General features: G+C 33.9%; 4 protein-coding genes across 5 annotated transcripts in view; 2 read left to right on the top strand and 2 right to left on the bottom strand.

Annotated features, from left to right (window-relative positions):
* Positions 1 to 3,543: 3,543 nt before the first annotated feature.
* On the bottom strand, positions 3,544 to 4,620 carry LOC149488192 (uncharacterized). Its single transcript, XM_089695198.1, has one exon. The coding sequence runs from the start codon at positions 4,492 to 4,494 to the stop codon at positions 3,550 to 3,552; it is 945 nt and encodes a 314-aa protein (XP_089551324.1). The 5' UTR covers positions 4,495 to 4,620; the 3' UTR covers positions 3,544 to 3,549.
* Positions 4,621 to 7,848: 3,228 nt separating this feature from the next.
* LOC149488191 (uncharacterized) lies at positions 7,849 to 9,574 on the bottom strand. 2 transcript variants are annotated; one of them, XM_089695346.1, is made up of 2 exons: positions 9,496 to 9,574; positions 7,849 to 8,773 (listed from the first exon to the last, which is right to left on the bottom strand). In XM_089695346.1, exons 1-2 carry the CDS (start codon positions 9,514 to 9,516, stop codon positions 7,883 to 7,885), a joined length of 912 nt encoding a protein of 303 aa, XP_089551472.1. In that variant the 5' UTR covers positions 9,517 to 9,574; the 3' UTR covers positions 7,849 to 7,882. The 2 variants fall into 2 exon arrangements, with proteins under 2 accessions (XP_089551472.1, XP_089551473.1); XM_089695347.1 differs by lacking the exon at positions 9,496 to 9,574 and adding an exon at positions 8,856 to 8,896.
* Positions 9,493 to 10,881, top strand: LOC149488190 (uncharacterized). Its single transcript, XM_089695348.1, has 2 exons — positions 9,493 to 9,552; positions 9,854 to 10,881. The coding sequence occupies exon 2, from the start codon at positions 9,854 to 9,856 to the stop codon at positions 10,472 to 10,474; it is 621 nt and encodes a 206-aa protein (XP_089551474.1). The 5' UTR covers positions 9,493 to 9,552; the 3' UTR covers positions 10,475 to 10,881.
* A 1,241-nt stretch (positions 10,882 to 12,122) lies between these two features.
* Mekk1 (mitogen-activated protein kinase kinase kinase 4) overlaps positions 12,123 to 16,139 on the top strand; it is a 45,683-nt gene continuing 41,666 nt past the window's right edge. The window contains exon 1 of the mRNA XM_089695363.1: positions 12,123 to 12,472. Within this exon, the coding sequence (XP_089551489.1) occupies positions 12,387 to 12,472 (86 nt within the window). The 5' untranslated portion in view covers positions 12,123 to 12,386. The remainder of the gene's footprint in view (positions 12,473 to 16,139) is intronic.

The following is a 16,139-nucleotide window of genomic DNA, read 5'->3' as shown; positions in this document are numbered from 1 at the left end:
TAAAATGAAATCAACTGAATAAAATTATGTACCAATATCAATATAAAAATAACAAAAGTTTGTTTTATTTATTGCACTTACATTTGTTTAAAGAAATCATACAAAAACTGTACAAAATTAAATAACAAAAGCTTAGGATACCTTCCCCAAAAAGCTTTCATAATAAGCATAATCCGTATCCGAATCCGTGTTAGTATCGGTATCCGTATCAGTTTCTGAACTAGTATCACTAAACTCGTAACTTACATAATTGTGCCGCTTTTTATCTGCGTCAATCAAATCCTTTATATCTCCCAATGGAGGGTGGTTATGCTCCACCGGCTCGTATACCGTTCTTGCTGGTAATATTATAGGCATCTGTTGATAATTCGGCAAAATCGGATAGGTACACGGATTCGTACATATTTGCCCAAAACAACACGGCCCATTTGTTGAATTTAAACCACCCGCCTTCATTGTTGGTGGCTTCATCAAGTCTTGATAAGATTTCATAAACTCCATCATAGATTTCGCAGCGGACTGATTGTCTATGGGTAGAGATTTAATACAATATAGTGAGGTTATAACGAGTAAACTAGACCACATTTTTAAGAAGTATGGCGTCTAATGGAATAAACAGCCTGAAATAGGTCACGTAATTCGATTGTTCATTGTTCATTTCAATGCTAATTTTGTTGAAGTGCAAATAGGTGTTACGTAGATTTGACTTCATATTTCTTAGAACTTTTGATGATAAAAATCCTTCAATGATTTTCTTTGTTCTTTCGATAAATAGTTAAGTAGGTATGAGAAATTTAAAGGCATTTACAATGATCGATTATCTTTTTGTTAGTCTCTGTTTAATGTTCATTCACTAATTTCAATATTGCATGTGGACATATTCATATAAATATTTAATTGATTTCGATTTTTAAGAAGTAGTCATCGTGGACTGTATATTCAGTACTATATAAAATGGTATATATATTTTATCCTGTGTATTGTTCCCCAAATGAAAAAAAAAATACAGTTTTTTTTTTCATTATTTAGGTGTGTTGACAGTAAAATTTTTAGGTTGCGTCATGGCGATACCGTCACGTCATGGAGTAAGGCCACGATTTTGGTATCTTTGAAACTTGCCAAAGAAGTTTCACTTCTGACACGTGTGCTCGGCACACACAATTCAATCGTCCAGCTTTTATTTACTGTTATTTAAATTCGTTATTATAGAAACTACAATCGGTTTCGGTACGTGATCTTCAGTTGGAACAAGTTAGTCCGTTTACTTATGGGAAAAGGTATACATTTTTGAGTAAAGCAATGCCATTTGGTACGAATGTTGTACTCGTCCACCTAAGCCCAAATCGCCTGGTAGCCAGTGTCTACTCCCCGGCAGAATGGAGGGAGGGGGGGTTATAGAACAGAGCGCCCGGCGCTCGGAAAAAAAATTCTGGCGGATTCATTTGGCCCTTTGAGTCGAGTTTGGTGTCGTTATCAGGTAACTAGATAATGCCCGAATCATTCCCCATACCAGCTTTTTAGGGTTCCGTAGCAAAATATGTCACAATCTTTAAAATAATAAACTTTTGGCAGTGGCAAAATCCAAACAAACCAGAATATTTTTATATTTTTGTATGAAACTTGGTTTATAAAAAAATACTGTCTGAAAGGCCATTTCATGCAGATTATAAAAGCATTAACATGTAACATATATCTTACCATTTTCAATGTGAAATAAATTATAGAAAGTACAGGAACGTTCGTCAGCGCAGCGTAGGGGACGGCTAATATACCCGAAAAATAAGCAATAACATAAAACAAAAACCAGTCAAGTGCGAGTCTGACTCGCCCATCGAGTGTTTAGTACTTATTGGTCCTATACCATGTTATTTTGTCTGGTATTACCTGGTTAACTGATACACACACACTTTCGTCTTTATAATATTAGTGTGATTTTTAATCATCTTTAAATTATAAATGAAGTCAGGTAACATTGTTAAAAATAAAGATAGATAATAATAGAACGTTTTTGTATTAATAATAATGACAACCACCTCCACAATTACATAATTCGGTACATTTGAGCTGGCGTATAAAACACTTCAATCTGGAATTGCAAGATTTCACGCACCGACATCTTATCAATTCAAAGCTTCTCTTTTCTTTTTATTTCAGATGGGCAAGGAATATTTTTTTGATTTTATTAGGTCCTTAAATATATTATACAGCCTGTAAAACTGCCCTTAAGGTGTGTTGTTTAAGGGCAGCTTCTGTGGGAGGCAGATTTTCGATTTGCCTGTCCGTTTTTGTTAAAAATTTGTTTGCGACCCTTATTTTCTGTCACAGCAGGGTACAATGTGAAAAACAAACATGTACTTATAATAATTATAAAAAAATATAAGTTCTGGATAAGAGTATCCTTAAAATATCGTGACCGTCCTTACCTATCATGCATTGTAATCACAAACTTTTCAATTTCACTGTCTGCATATTTGCCACTGTAAAGTGCTTCAAATCCTCGTGTGACATTCGGATATGCCTTTCATACCTCAAATGCAGGTGTACCAATAGTTCTTTTAGACCTTCTAGCTTTGGAACACACGATATAGTAGTAGTAGCCAAAATAATGTTAAGAACAGTCGACAGATATGGCTAGTACAGAATATCATGTATTCCAAGTATTTTTTTATAAACCAAGTTTCATACAAAAATATAAAGATATACTGGTTTGTTTGGATTTTGCCACTGCCAAAAGTTTATTATTTTAAAGATTGTGACATATTTTGCTACGGAACCCTAAAAAGCTGGTATGGGGAATGATTCGGGCATTATCTAGTTACCTGATAACGACACCAAACTCGACTCAAAGGGCCAAATGAATCCGCCAGAATTTTTTTTCCGAGCGCCGGGCGCTCTGTTCTATAACCCCCCCTCCCTCCCTTCTGCCGGGGAGTAGACACTGGCTACCAGGCGATTTGGGCTTAGGTGGACGAGTACAACATTTGAACCAAATTTCATTGCTTTACTCAAAAATGTATACCTTTCCATACAAGCATGCCCATAAGAAAACGGACTAAGTTAATTGTGTTTCTTAAAATGTTTGAGTTTAAAAAAATCTAAATTATCATTTAGATTTTAAAGTGAAACTTTTATTACATCGTCTCAAACTTTTTGGTCTGTGTAGCGCATGTCGCGTGACGGTCGAACCGTACGATAATTATCGTACAAATACGATAATTTTGTGCCTAAGTTTCACTTTTACCGTGGTTTCATAAAACCACACAACATTTTTTTTAAACATATGTAAACATTAGTGTAAAATTAAAAGTTTAAATATGTAGAGTACCTACTATTATAGGACTAAGTAAAAGTTTTTATAATTTGTAAGGTTCAAACTGCTTACGCATTTTTTATGTTAAAGCTACTATTAAGTATTCTATGGATAAAATATCTGTTTGATTGTTTATGAAATAAAGATTTTTTCATGAATTCTTCGTTTTTTATTATGTACCTATTCTTCATTCACAAATATTTATTTACAAAAATATAAACATCTACATTAAAATTCATCTATTCTATATTAAACGATACTGATAAATTGCTAATCTTCTTGTTACCAGGAGGTCTAAATATCAATTCTTTCTTCCCACTACTCAGTACATGGCTTGGTCCGTTCCGTAGCACAACTTGCTTGTACCGCCCTGCTTTATTATCTTCATCATTAGACATCACTACAACTTGCTGTTTATTTGAATTATCCTCTCTTGTCATGACTCTCACTGTTTTATATCTCCTTCCGTTATCACGTCCATTTAACAATTGATCAGCTTCATCGTTACTTATCTTTTTCTCATATTTAATTTCTCCATTATTCGATACATACGTCAGCACTGGCTTCACTAGTTCGTTCTCACTTTCTGAACTTGCTTTGCGTCGGAGTATTCGTAATTTGCGGCGCTTAAATTTCTTTCCTCGCCGTAGATAATCACAGTCACTGCTCGTTTCGTCACTCGATTCTTCTGAACTTGAATACTTTGGTTTTGGTTTCCATCGCCTTGGTCTGAGTTGTATTTGCGGTGGCATTGGCACGACTACAACAGGTGGTGGTCCTGGCGCTACAGGCATCGGCATAGGATATACAGGAGCTGGCACGGGCATTGGTGGAACAGGTGGTAAAGGAACTGGTGCATCTCCCGGATTACGGCAACGACATTTCAAGTGACATGGTGAACAATATGAGAAGAACGCTGGTGTGCATTGTGGCATGCATAGACACGGAGGGCATGGCGGACAGTTCTTTGGTCTGGGAGATGCTATGCAATATGAAGGGGCATATGCCGGCACAGCTACTTGCACAGGCATAGGCACGGGTACAGGGATGGCTATTGCAACACTCTTTTCCGTGGTCGTTGTAGTGGTAGTAGAGGGGACTGTCTGTTCAGGTATTTCGATGGCGATGATTGGTATTTGCATTGGTGGTGGCATTGCCATCATTGGCGGAGGAGGAGGAGGCATGTAAACTGGATAAGCTAATTGTACGTTGGCCTTTCTTATGATTGTGACCAGAATTATAAGAGTCCATTTCGATGATTTGATCTGAAAAAATTAAATAGATATAAATTTTACAACTTTGGTAACTATTAAAAGGGTAAATAATACCTATCCATTTAGTTTACATTATGAACACACACTATAAAAAGTATTTAAATAAATAAACTGATATAAAATAATCAATCAATTAGTACGTAGGTACCTACTGAAGTAGGTAATAGCACTCATGAAAATAGAAGAAAGGATACGTTGTTCATTAATGTAGGAACTACTTACGTAACACATATTCAGCTGTAGAAATTCAATCGCTCTATACGTGAACGAAAAATGCTTTTATGCATTTTACAATTTCTTACATAATCTAGTTCATTGTAACGTCAAGCGGAAAATATGAAAATTTTGCTTTGAATGCTTACACAATATCAAACCTTTCAACATATGGTTATACAGATCGTAAAATTTTACGTTTTATAATCATAAAATGAATGTTAAGTCATTTTAGTTAACTTTGTTTTGGAAAAGTATACGTTATATTGAATGAATAGATTTTTAAGATTTATGGACGTCATCATATTCCTTTAATATTGTTTCCCACTGGAAAGATGGACTTGTTGATTTTCTTATCATCAGCCGCTCAGTTATTTTTTAGAAGCTCGTTTTATTATTCCCCATTTATAAATATCTGTCTTTAGTACAGGTAAATTAGCTTGGAGAAATTTTTGCATATGTAGTGGTGTGTATATTACTCAGATCTTAGAGCGCGTTTCCACTATATCGTTCTGGCCTATACAAAAATGTTTCGATATCCTAACATTACTATTTAATTTTATACTTATTCCTAGCAACACTTTTGTTTTCAATAAAAACAAGTTTTTATTTGAAAGAAAATGGTTTTGACTTTATAAAAAAAAATATATCATTCAATTTTACGTCCTTGAGCAAACGACAAGGCGACTACCGTGAAACAATAAAATATCGTGTCCATAATAATTTGTTTCATAATTAATATTTGACCATAATAATTACGAAACAAAACAAATAAAAAAATCGTCACTTGATAGTGGAAAGTGGAAACACGCACAAAACCAGAATAAACCAGTTTACGCTGTCCGCAGGTGCCACGTGCAGTCGTTTGGTACCGTTAGAACATAAAGCACACATTTCATTCAAAAATTATAATTATTATGTACGTAGTTTAATTGATAAATTTTGTATTTATTGATTGTTGTTATTATTTGTTATTATTGTTATAATATTTGTTGAAGTGAATTACATGTCCCGCAGCCGGAGGCCCCAAATGAAAACTCAGATGTACTTAAAAACTACATTTAATAGCTAAAATGAGACTTTTACACCCATGTCTGCACGATGCAGACCGGAGTTAAAGAATGAATTTATACAGTTTAATAATTATAAAGACGTAAGCTTGGATGCTAACTAAGGGAAATCGCATCCACATTCTATTCCCGTGCGAACGGCGTATTCAGCAGTTTTGTATGAAGGCAGGGCCATAACTAGTGTTTAATTTGTGTGTAAGTGTTGTAACTTTATATTGTTAATTCAAAATGGCTCCAGTGTTAAAACATGGTCGAGGCAAGCCTTTGACATCTCAAACTAAAGAATTAAACTTTAAATGTCGTTTCTTTTTCAGGTAAGTAAATTTTTCATTTTAGTAACATTGTTAATGTAAAAGTTATATGTATGTTAAATGTGCAAATATTAAAATAAAGTCTCATCTTTTTCAGAGGAGAAACACATATAGTTTAATTTAAAATCCCTTATATATATAAAATAAAAACTAAAAATAAAATGTTGTTTTATTTTATTTGCTGACCATACACTTACTACAAACGCAAAAATTTCTCCAAGCTAATTTACCTTTGTCATACCATATCACTACATAGTAGGTATAAAGCAAAGTCGCTTCCTGTGTCTGTCTGTGTGTATGTATTCTTAGATCTTTAAAAATACACAGCGGGTTTTGATGCAATTTTTGAAGTGAAACTTCTTTAGGCGCGTTGATACTAAAATTTCAAGACACGTAATGGCAATACCATCACGTCATGGAATAAGGTGACGATTTTGGTACCTTTGAATTTTACCAAAGAAGTTTTATTTCTGACACATGTGCTCGGCACACATGCTTTTTTTGATAGAGTGATTCAATAAGACGGTTTTAGTATATGTATAATTAAGTTTTAAACAAAGCGAGCGAAGACGCGGGCGGAAAGCTAGTGTTATAATATTTTTGTTTATGATCTTCTCTTATATATAAAAATGAATCGCAAAATGTGTTGGTAAGCGCATAACTCGAGAACGGCTGAACCGATTTCGATAATTCTTTTTTTATTATATTCCTTAAAGTACGAGGATGGTTCTTATGTAGAGAAAACGTAAACATGTACCACGGGCGAAGCCGGGGCATACCGCTAGTTTATAATAAGTTTTTTAGGAGATTAAATAACAATATGGTACCACCGGTATGGTATGTGAAATGGGCCGATCACAAAAAGCTCTAAAAGTATGTATTTGAATAATATAATTATATTCCACAGATTGCATATTACATATCTTTCTTTCTGCCGGCAAATACCCAAGTAAATAAAGCATTTAACCTCGCACTAAATTTCCGATCCAATTTTATTTTATTTTTAGGTCTGTAACTCTAAAAGTATGGCTTTAGAAAAAAAAAGCTTTGTACAAAAGTTGTAGCGAATAAAATGATCTTAAAAAATGGATAGCTATATATTTTGTTGATCAAATTTTTTAAGTTATTAGCTAAAAACGATAAATCGGTTCATTAAATGGCCCATAAATCGTTAACGGTAAGTTTTACAAGCGAAATTTTATTCTATACGAAATAGTCTGAATAACTTTTGGCCTATAGTAGGTAAGTATTTGTAGGTTCAGAGATATCGGCCAAAAACTTTTCTTTAAGATTGCGAGCGAAGCTCCACCTAGATGTCAGCACTTTTGTGTTTTTATGGTCAGTCACCCTTAACCTGAGCAAATGAAATCGGATAGGAAATAATTTAGTGTGATGTTCAGCATAAAAAACGGCTTTAATAACTGGGGTAAAAGGATTCTGGCTGAGCGGGCGAAGCTGCGGGCGGATATCTAGTAGCTGTACAGAAATAACATAATAAATTTGATATAAGAAATGTTAAGTTTAATTTATTTAACTTGATGAAATTGCTTGCAATTATAGTTCTATAGTATTGTACTTGTAGGTATATAGTACTTTGTGGTTCTAAGTATTTCTGAGCATAATAGATGTGGTTAATATTAAAACAATAATTTTTTTTACGGTTTATTTATCAAATTAGGTAACAAAATATAAAACTTATAATACTCATTGCGCTACTACATTTTTGGGCATTTTATGTTTCGATTTTCTCCTATGATGCTTCTGCGTATTGCGTTCTGTTTTAATTTCCACTTTTTCTTCATCTCTATCAGCTCGTATTGCATCTTCTATTTCTTCAAATTCGTCGATTTCTTGTTTAGCGTGCGTTGTAGATTCAATTGTATCGCCTGTTTTAACTTTTAACCAATCCTTCGCTTCTCCTTTACTTATCTTTTTCTCGAATATAACGTAGCCATCTTTAGTAACATATTGTAGGACTGGTGTAAGTAGTTCTTGTCTTTGGTGCCTTCTTCTCTTTTCTCTGCGATGTCGGTTAGATCGTCTCCCGCTGCGTTTTCCTCTCCAATAGCCGTCGTATTCTGAAGAAGAATCTGTCAACTCGTTAGAAGATGTATCGGTATCGGTATCTGTGCTATCATCAGTGTCAGAATAATAACGAGGCCTTCTTTTGCGTATACGTATCCTTGGTCTAGGATCAGGTCGAATTTGTGGCTTTTTGAAGGAGTTATCTGGAGAGTAGAACGGCATAACGATTACAGGGAGTTTATGAGCTGGTCCAGGTGGCCCTGGAAGAGGCATGGGCATCGGTATTGGCATTGGTCCCGGCATACCAGGCATACCAGGAGGTACAGGGATTGGTATAGGTTCAGGTTGTTTACCTGGTGGTGGACTTTGGTAAAATGGTGGTGGGAATGTTTGACTTTGGATTGGTATTTGTAAATTTGGCATATCAGCAGGCGTCGGCATGCGGCAGTGCATTGGAAGGTTTTGGGGAAAATATTGAATATTTGTTGGACATAGTGGTAATTCTGGGTCCTTGCCAATTACACCAGTAAACACTAGAAGGATTATGATGGATTGTATTCCGGCACGCATCTGTAAAAAAATATTATTTAATAGATCTTTATAATTAGAGTAAACTGCTTTAAACTTTTTATTCAAGTTTTGAGGTACATACTTTATAGTTTCATTATTGACTAGACCTCCAGAACAAATTCTAACGATCACTGTGTTTCAAGCTGGTTATATGAAGCTATTTCAAGGAAATTTTTGTGTTTGAAAAAAGTTCAACTCTTGCACACAATGCACTTTATGTAATCGACAATAACCTATTGTATGAATCTTAAATCTTAATACCTAATACGTCTTGCATATTCTTTTATAACATTTTAAAATATATAATTTATCATGTTGATATTAGGTATAATGTCCATCTGGAATTATCTTATTTAGGTACCTACTTGCTACATTGCTCTATTTGCGACTACTACCACACAATTACGAATGTTTTGTTTTACATATTTTGTGTAAAGGATTTAGTACTGTAATGTATCGATTTCAAACATAATGCACTTTTTAATCGTAATACATATTGCTAAAAAGATAGAGACACAATAATTTGACTAATATTTGTATCTATCCAGAATCTCGCTTTTAAGAAATTGCATTTTATGTAAATATTTAATTAAAATTACACTTAAAAATACATAAAAAAACACGTAAATCTACGTTACGGCATTGCATAAGAACAAGTAAAATTTTAAACAATAGGTTCGAACAAAGATCTCTTGTATTTAAGAACATTTTCAACCACTTACCTTTACAGTCAATCCACTCATGTTTCGAAGAAAGCATCAGCTCCATCTCTTTAGAAGGTTTGTTCTAAATCTAATTTATATTAGACTTCTTCTAGACGCAGTTTTGAATCGTCATCACATACGTTTTATCATTAACTAATTTTGTTTAAAATATAAGTCCTCAAAGTGGCAAAGAAACTTAAAACTTCAATAACATACCTGAAAGTGTACCAGATGAAAATCCATAAAATTTTATTATCTTACGCATTTGTATATTATTTTTCGTTGATGATTTAATGCTCTAACGGCTAACCTATTGTATGAATATTATCACGATCTAAATAATGATTTCTACCACACATTTAAATTTTATTTTCAGATGGACACAGCGATACTCCAAACATTAATAGTATTTCATTTAGCACTACAGGCATTGTCACAGTTCCCTGCACCTGGACAATATGCCTATCCACAAATGCCTGGACAGATGGCGGCTCAAGTGCAGTACCCGATGGCCCATGCTGGACCAATGCCGATGATGCCAGGCCAACCGATGCCCCTGCATCCTCCGTACCCAGTAGCTCAGCAACGCATGCCACTAGTCGTTATGCCATATCACAGCAAAGCAGCTGATAGAAAATACAAACGTCGCCGGAGACCCAAGAAGAAGCATTACAAAGATTCGTCATCCAGCTCAAGCAGTAGCGAAAGTTCTTCATCCAGCAAGGAGGATTTAAGGTCGAGAAAAAAGAAAAATAAACACCGAAGAAAACAGCGGCAAGTCCTCACTCCTGTAATCTCTTACATGACAAGAAATGGAGATGTAGTATACCAGAAGAAAATAAAGAAGGACAACGCAAGAGATTGGCTCGAACTGAGCCAAAGTAAAGTGCCGGCTAAATTGGAGGATAGCAAAGAGATCAATGATAGCCAGGAGATGACTATGCATGACTTAAAAAAGAAATTCGGCTTGAAACGGAACCATAAACATAAACATTAATTTTTATATTTTTATACCATTCAATAAATTGAAATTTAAAATCATAAAATATGTTTTGTATTTCGATTTATTAATCCTTTGTTAAGAGCTGCAACTACGATGTAGATAGGCATAATAACACCTATACATATGTATAAAAATAATATTATTGTTTTAGGTGATCAACATTATTTTGCTGATAGATTTATTTGGTTACATTTTGCTTGTGTAATCATTTCTGAAACCGAAAACGCAACGACTTTCAAAGTACACAATAGGAAAAAAAAAGAAACTTGCAATTGTTTAAAAAAGGTTCTTTGTTTCATATTTCATTGTAAAATAGAATTAGTCGAATATAAAGCAGGTACACTGGATAATTGCACAGTATTTTATTTAAATAGATATATAATAAAGGTAAAAATTTGATACGGGTACCTACTATAGAACATTTTTGTTTTATGTACCTATGTGGGTAAAAATATTATGTAAAATTGTGTAAAATATGTTTCTATTACTTTAAATGTTAACATTATCTTTTTTTCCAGATGAAATATTTCCGATACATCGCAATGCTAACAATAGTTATTTTAAATTGTAATAGCATCCAAACCAAACCACAATCATGTTTTGGTTGTATAAATGAATATGACGAGTTTCTTGTAACTACTACAAAATATTATTGGCCATGGCTGCCGGGATATAAGTATGACCCTCCCAACTATGTATGGCCATATTACTTTTCTGGCTAATTTAATTTAATATTACTTTAACACTAAAATAAAGAGATTTGCATGTTACCTATATTTTTCTATTCATTGCCACCATCTTTTTCAGCAACTTCTTTTCTTATTTCATGGCTCCACTGCACTGTCCATTGACGAATAGCAAATGTAGATCTCATTCACCAAATTCCTAGTGCTTGTTGTGCGCTATGTTTACAATTCTATTTTTGAACTTCATCAGCTATCTTTTTGAAGTGAAAACTTCTTTAGCGGCGTTGAGCACTTTTTCTGTAATGGGTATAAAATCTTAAACTCGCGTCAGGACACGTGACCTGATCGAAAAAGCGTAAGACGGATACCATTCCAAAATATTAAACATGCTCAACGTTAATAATCAAGTTTTCACTTCTGCCGGCACTCCCGGAGTGCAACCCGTCTTTTTTTGAAGTGAAAACTTCTTTAGCGGCGTTGAGCACTTTTTCTGTAATGGGTATAAAATCTTAAACTCGCGTCAGGACACGTGACCTGATCGAAAAAGCGTAAGACGGATACCATTCCAAAATATCAAACATGCTCAACGTTAATAATCAAGTTTTCACTTCTGCCGGCACTCCCGGAGTGCAACCCGTCTTTTTTTTTTCTTTTTTTTATACATGTGGATTGTGGGTGTATAAAAATTAAAAATGAAATGGGGTGGAACCGGGCGAGCGATAAAAATTAAAATAGTACCTACTAAAAAATATCGATATTGATGTTGAGTACTTTATAAAGTAATCATAAATTAGAATAAAAGATAGAAGAAAAAAATTGAAAAGAATATGAGAACAGCCGAATAGGCTTGCATCTTCATACCAATGTGCATACCTACAACAAAGACTTTGACATTTTAAATTCAAGTGTCAACTGTCAGCTGACAAAGTTTCAGATATGTCAGTGCGACATTTGCTCGTTAATTTCAGTTTATTTTTTGATGAGTTGGTGAACGATGAAGCCGATGTTCGCGATAAGTGATAGTGTTTTAGTTATTATACGCATTTAATGCATGATTTCGTGCCGGTATCAGTGTGCAGTGAAAAGAGGTGTGAATTGGACGTGAAATGAATATTTTACCAATATTTGCGATGTAAATCACGTGCTCTACGAATGAAAACATTTAAGTGTTAGCATGTTAGTGGTTCGAGCGTTTTGCATCCGGTTCTCCTATTTGCAAAATGGGTTCGAGCGGTGATAAGGAGTGGAAGAAAAAATTAGGGTTCCCTATAAACTACGATTCCGGCCAGAGCTCGGATGACGATTTGTAAGTATTATCATTAAATGCGCGCACAAGAAACGTGATAGGTTACTACGTCAGTGTTTACATTACGTATTATGTGTGAAATGCGATTTTCGAAACTAATATGTAAAATATATTTATGTTTTATTGCATCATCTAAAGTAATTCTTATTGGATTCACATAAAATATGATTTCGTGTGAAACAGGTTTATCATATCTAACACAAACACTTATTTGTTTTAGTCGTTCCCAAAACACTATGTAAAATATAGTCTATGTCCAATTAGAATTATTACTAAAAAGGGGTGTAAGTGAAACTCAAATATTATAGAAACAAACAATATAGAAGCATAAAAGGTAATTAAATAGCCGATAAGCTGGTTGTCTACACACATGTACCAGATATTGTTTAAAGAATATTCAGAATATTTTCTTATCTAAATGCTTGACCTGCGATAACAATCAAAGTATAATCTAACTATAAATAGAGGTTTTTAAAGCATCATTCATATTGTAATTTATTTGTATTTTACTATTTCTATAAAAGCAAAACAACACAATTGAAATTGAAATAAGTAATAGACAAACAGATTTCTCACTTAAAATATTGTTTAACACACTCTTGGTAAGATTTTTGCAATTTCAACTAGATCCTTTATTTATAAATCACTTGACCCAGGAGGTCAAGTGAGTTTGGCCTTGGTGTTTACTATTGGACATTGAGAGGATTAGAAAAAAAATCGAACATCCAATGGTTTATGAATCAAACAGCTATTTTAACAAGCTCATAATTGTAATCCCTGTAATATTTTCCGGTATTTTTATTTTTTATTTTAATATAAAACCAGAACAAACACATACAACCAGATCTTTTACCTTTATTAAATGAGATTATACATTCATCACCTACACAACTGACATTGATATGTATGTTGCAGACGAAGTTGTTTGATTTATAATGAGACTAGCGGTCCGCCCCGGCTTCGCCCGTGGTACCTACATGTTTAAACTGTCCTATCTCTTAAGTTGGATCGAACTGCATATGTGAATTATGGTGTGCGAATTTTATTATAATCGGTTAAGTGGTTTAGGAAATTAGCATACAATATTATAAGGATGATTACTTCTATCATACTGTGAAAACTCAATTGAGATTAGCCACATAATGTAGTGTTTAGATATGTTAATACTAGCCGTAAATTACTGATTGTGTATCACTAATAGTGTTATCTTCTTCACTTACTGATAATGCTGTTCAAACATCAAGTGGACAGTTTTAGCAGGTGTAATATTATGTAATTTGATTAATGGAGATTTAGATTTCATTGATCATTTTATTTTTAGGTGACTATAATCGTTAAGATCGTTAGTCTGGTGCAACTTTGTTGAAAATTACATCAATTTTTAAGTAAATTGTATTACATTAAACAGCTGATATTGCATTTTCATGCCCATAAACAACTAAAATAACTTTGTGACTCCCATATCTGTGTCAGAAGTTTGATACTTACTGACTATTATAAAAAGAGGGTTTGTCATTTGACCAGCTTACTCTGCAATGAATAGATGAAATAGCTCCCTTATAATAGATATCTTATTGATAATATTGACTCATATCTCTATCATTATCTAATACTATGCTAAAATCTGCATGTTGAAATCTTCTTGTCGAGATGTGTCAATGAAAAATTTAAACAAAGTTTTCACCATTGTTGTTAATGAGCTTTTGCTCTTAATGTTTCCAAGAATATAAAACTTTATGTGGACATCAATTGTATAATAAAACATCAAAACCTAGGATATATTACTTAGGATTAGTGACTAGATGTTCCCCGCGGTTTTACCCGCATTTCTCCGCTCCTGTTGGTGTTAGTGTGATGATATATAGCCTATAGCCTTCCTCGATAAATGGGCTATCTAGCACAGAAACAATTTTTCAAATCGGACCAGTGGTTCCCGAGACTAGCGCATTCAAACAAACAAACAAACAATCAATAAAATAAACAAACAAACTCTTCAGCTTTATTGTATTGTTAAACTTTACTAAGTAGTAGTAATTATGAACATTTTTATTCAGAAATTTTCCTACAAGAAGGTTCTGCCAATTATTGTTTTCTAAACAGACTGCAATCACCTTCATTTTCTTTGTGAGAATATATTTAACAGAATAAGTTCTTTATTAATGCTTATTTTCATTGCAATAAAACAAAGGAATAGGAAAAAAATTGCTATGGGCAAATAGGCTGTAATAGTGTCGCACTGAAAACATATTTATTGTCTGTGCTGATAACCAAAACACATGAACCTCTATGAAGCTCTTAGCTACTTTGCATATTTATTTATTACTCTTTACTAAAACTATACATGGAAAACAAAACAGCGTACCTAAGCCTTCTCAAGGTCCAGTTTAGCTCCGAATATCATTTAAACTAGTTTGTTAATTTAGACCTCAATGCATTAAATGAGAGTTTCATATAAAAAAAAGTATTCCCTTTTTCCTGCAATAATTCCCAACAGAAATCGCAACAATGAAGTTATATCCCATCTTGTTTAAATATAGCTATACTGTAAATTACAAGTACCCAATGAATAGAATAAGCATTTTAAGTGCGATTTTAAAGTGAATCCACTAGTTATGTAATGTCGAGTTTCTGTGTTTGTATTCATTGTGCACTAACAGGCATACATTTAACATATAATTAATCGACAATAGCCTATACCGGCCAAGGTTAGACTTATTGAACTATGAATGTTTTGACAAAAAGACGTATACGTGTGTAATTTTACTAATAATTGCGATCTTGACTGTCGACACACTATCGATTTGTATTTTGTTAAATAGGTATGTTATATGTATTATAAAGCTAAATCGGTGTTAGATAGCTCATTTATCGAGTAAGGCTATACTTAGGCTATATATCATCACGCTACGACCTACAGGAGTGGAGCCACGGGGCCCGGGGGTGAAACCGCGCGGAGCAGCTAGTATGTTATAGTTATGTACTTAATGTTTATAGATTTCGAGGTAAAATACCTAATATAATTGGAACACACCATTTTAAAAACTGCAATTATGACCTAGGACCTAGGTAAACCTTAAATATTTTTTGTTAAAAATCCTGTTTGGTAAAACATGGTAATGTTTGGCATTACTGTAAAAAAAAACGGGAATTTATCATGACGCGTTCAAGGTCGTCACTCGTAAAGAATTTTTGATAAACCAGCCGTGTCGGATAAAAGCAATAATGTTTGCTGTCGCACTCTATTCCGAGAATGATACTAGATAACGGACGATTATAATTACTAGGTACATTCACGGGAATGTTACGCTTATCATAGCGTTTGATTATACTATTTTATCTTCTTTCGTCTGTGTGTACGTTTTACGTGACACGGCCTCAAGAGTATTCAGAAAGACCATCCAAGCAAATAACATACAATTAAGTAAAGAAAAATATTCAATTCTTTATTGACATTAACTATCATGTTTTTTTTTGTTTCCACTAGTATTATTTCCCATGAGGGTAGAGCTGGCTGGCTCATAGTTTGTTTTGAGCCTGGAGACGGGCAGCCGCTGATGGGGTCACGGACAAATTCTACCATACCCGTGGGGCGTGGACCGGTCGTTGATGCGGCTTGACGGAACACAGTGGGGTTTTGGTCGGTAGGAATCCGACATAACCCCCCTTC

The sequence above is a fragment of the Colias philodice genome, chromosome 5, assembly GCF_061535455.1.
Source record: "Colias philodice isolate Cphi_HAF_F1 chromosome 5, ilColPhil1 Martin Lab GWU primary, whole genome shotgun sequence".
NCBI classification, from domain to species: domain Eukaryota; kingdom Metazoa; phylum Arthropoda; class Insecta; order Lepidoptera; family Pieridae; genus Colias; species Colias philodice.
Note: the sequence above shows the minus strand (reverse complement) of the source record. Positions and strands in the feature narration are given on the sequence as shown.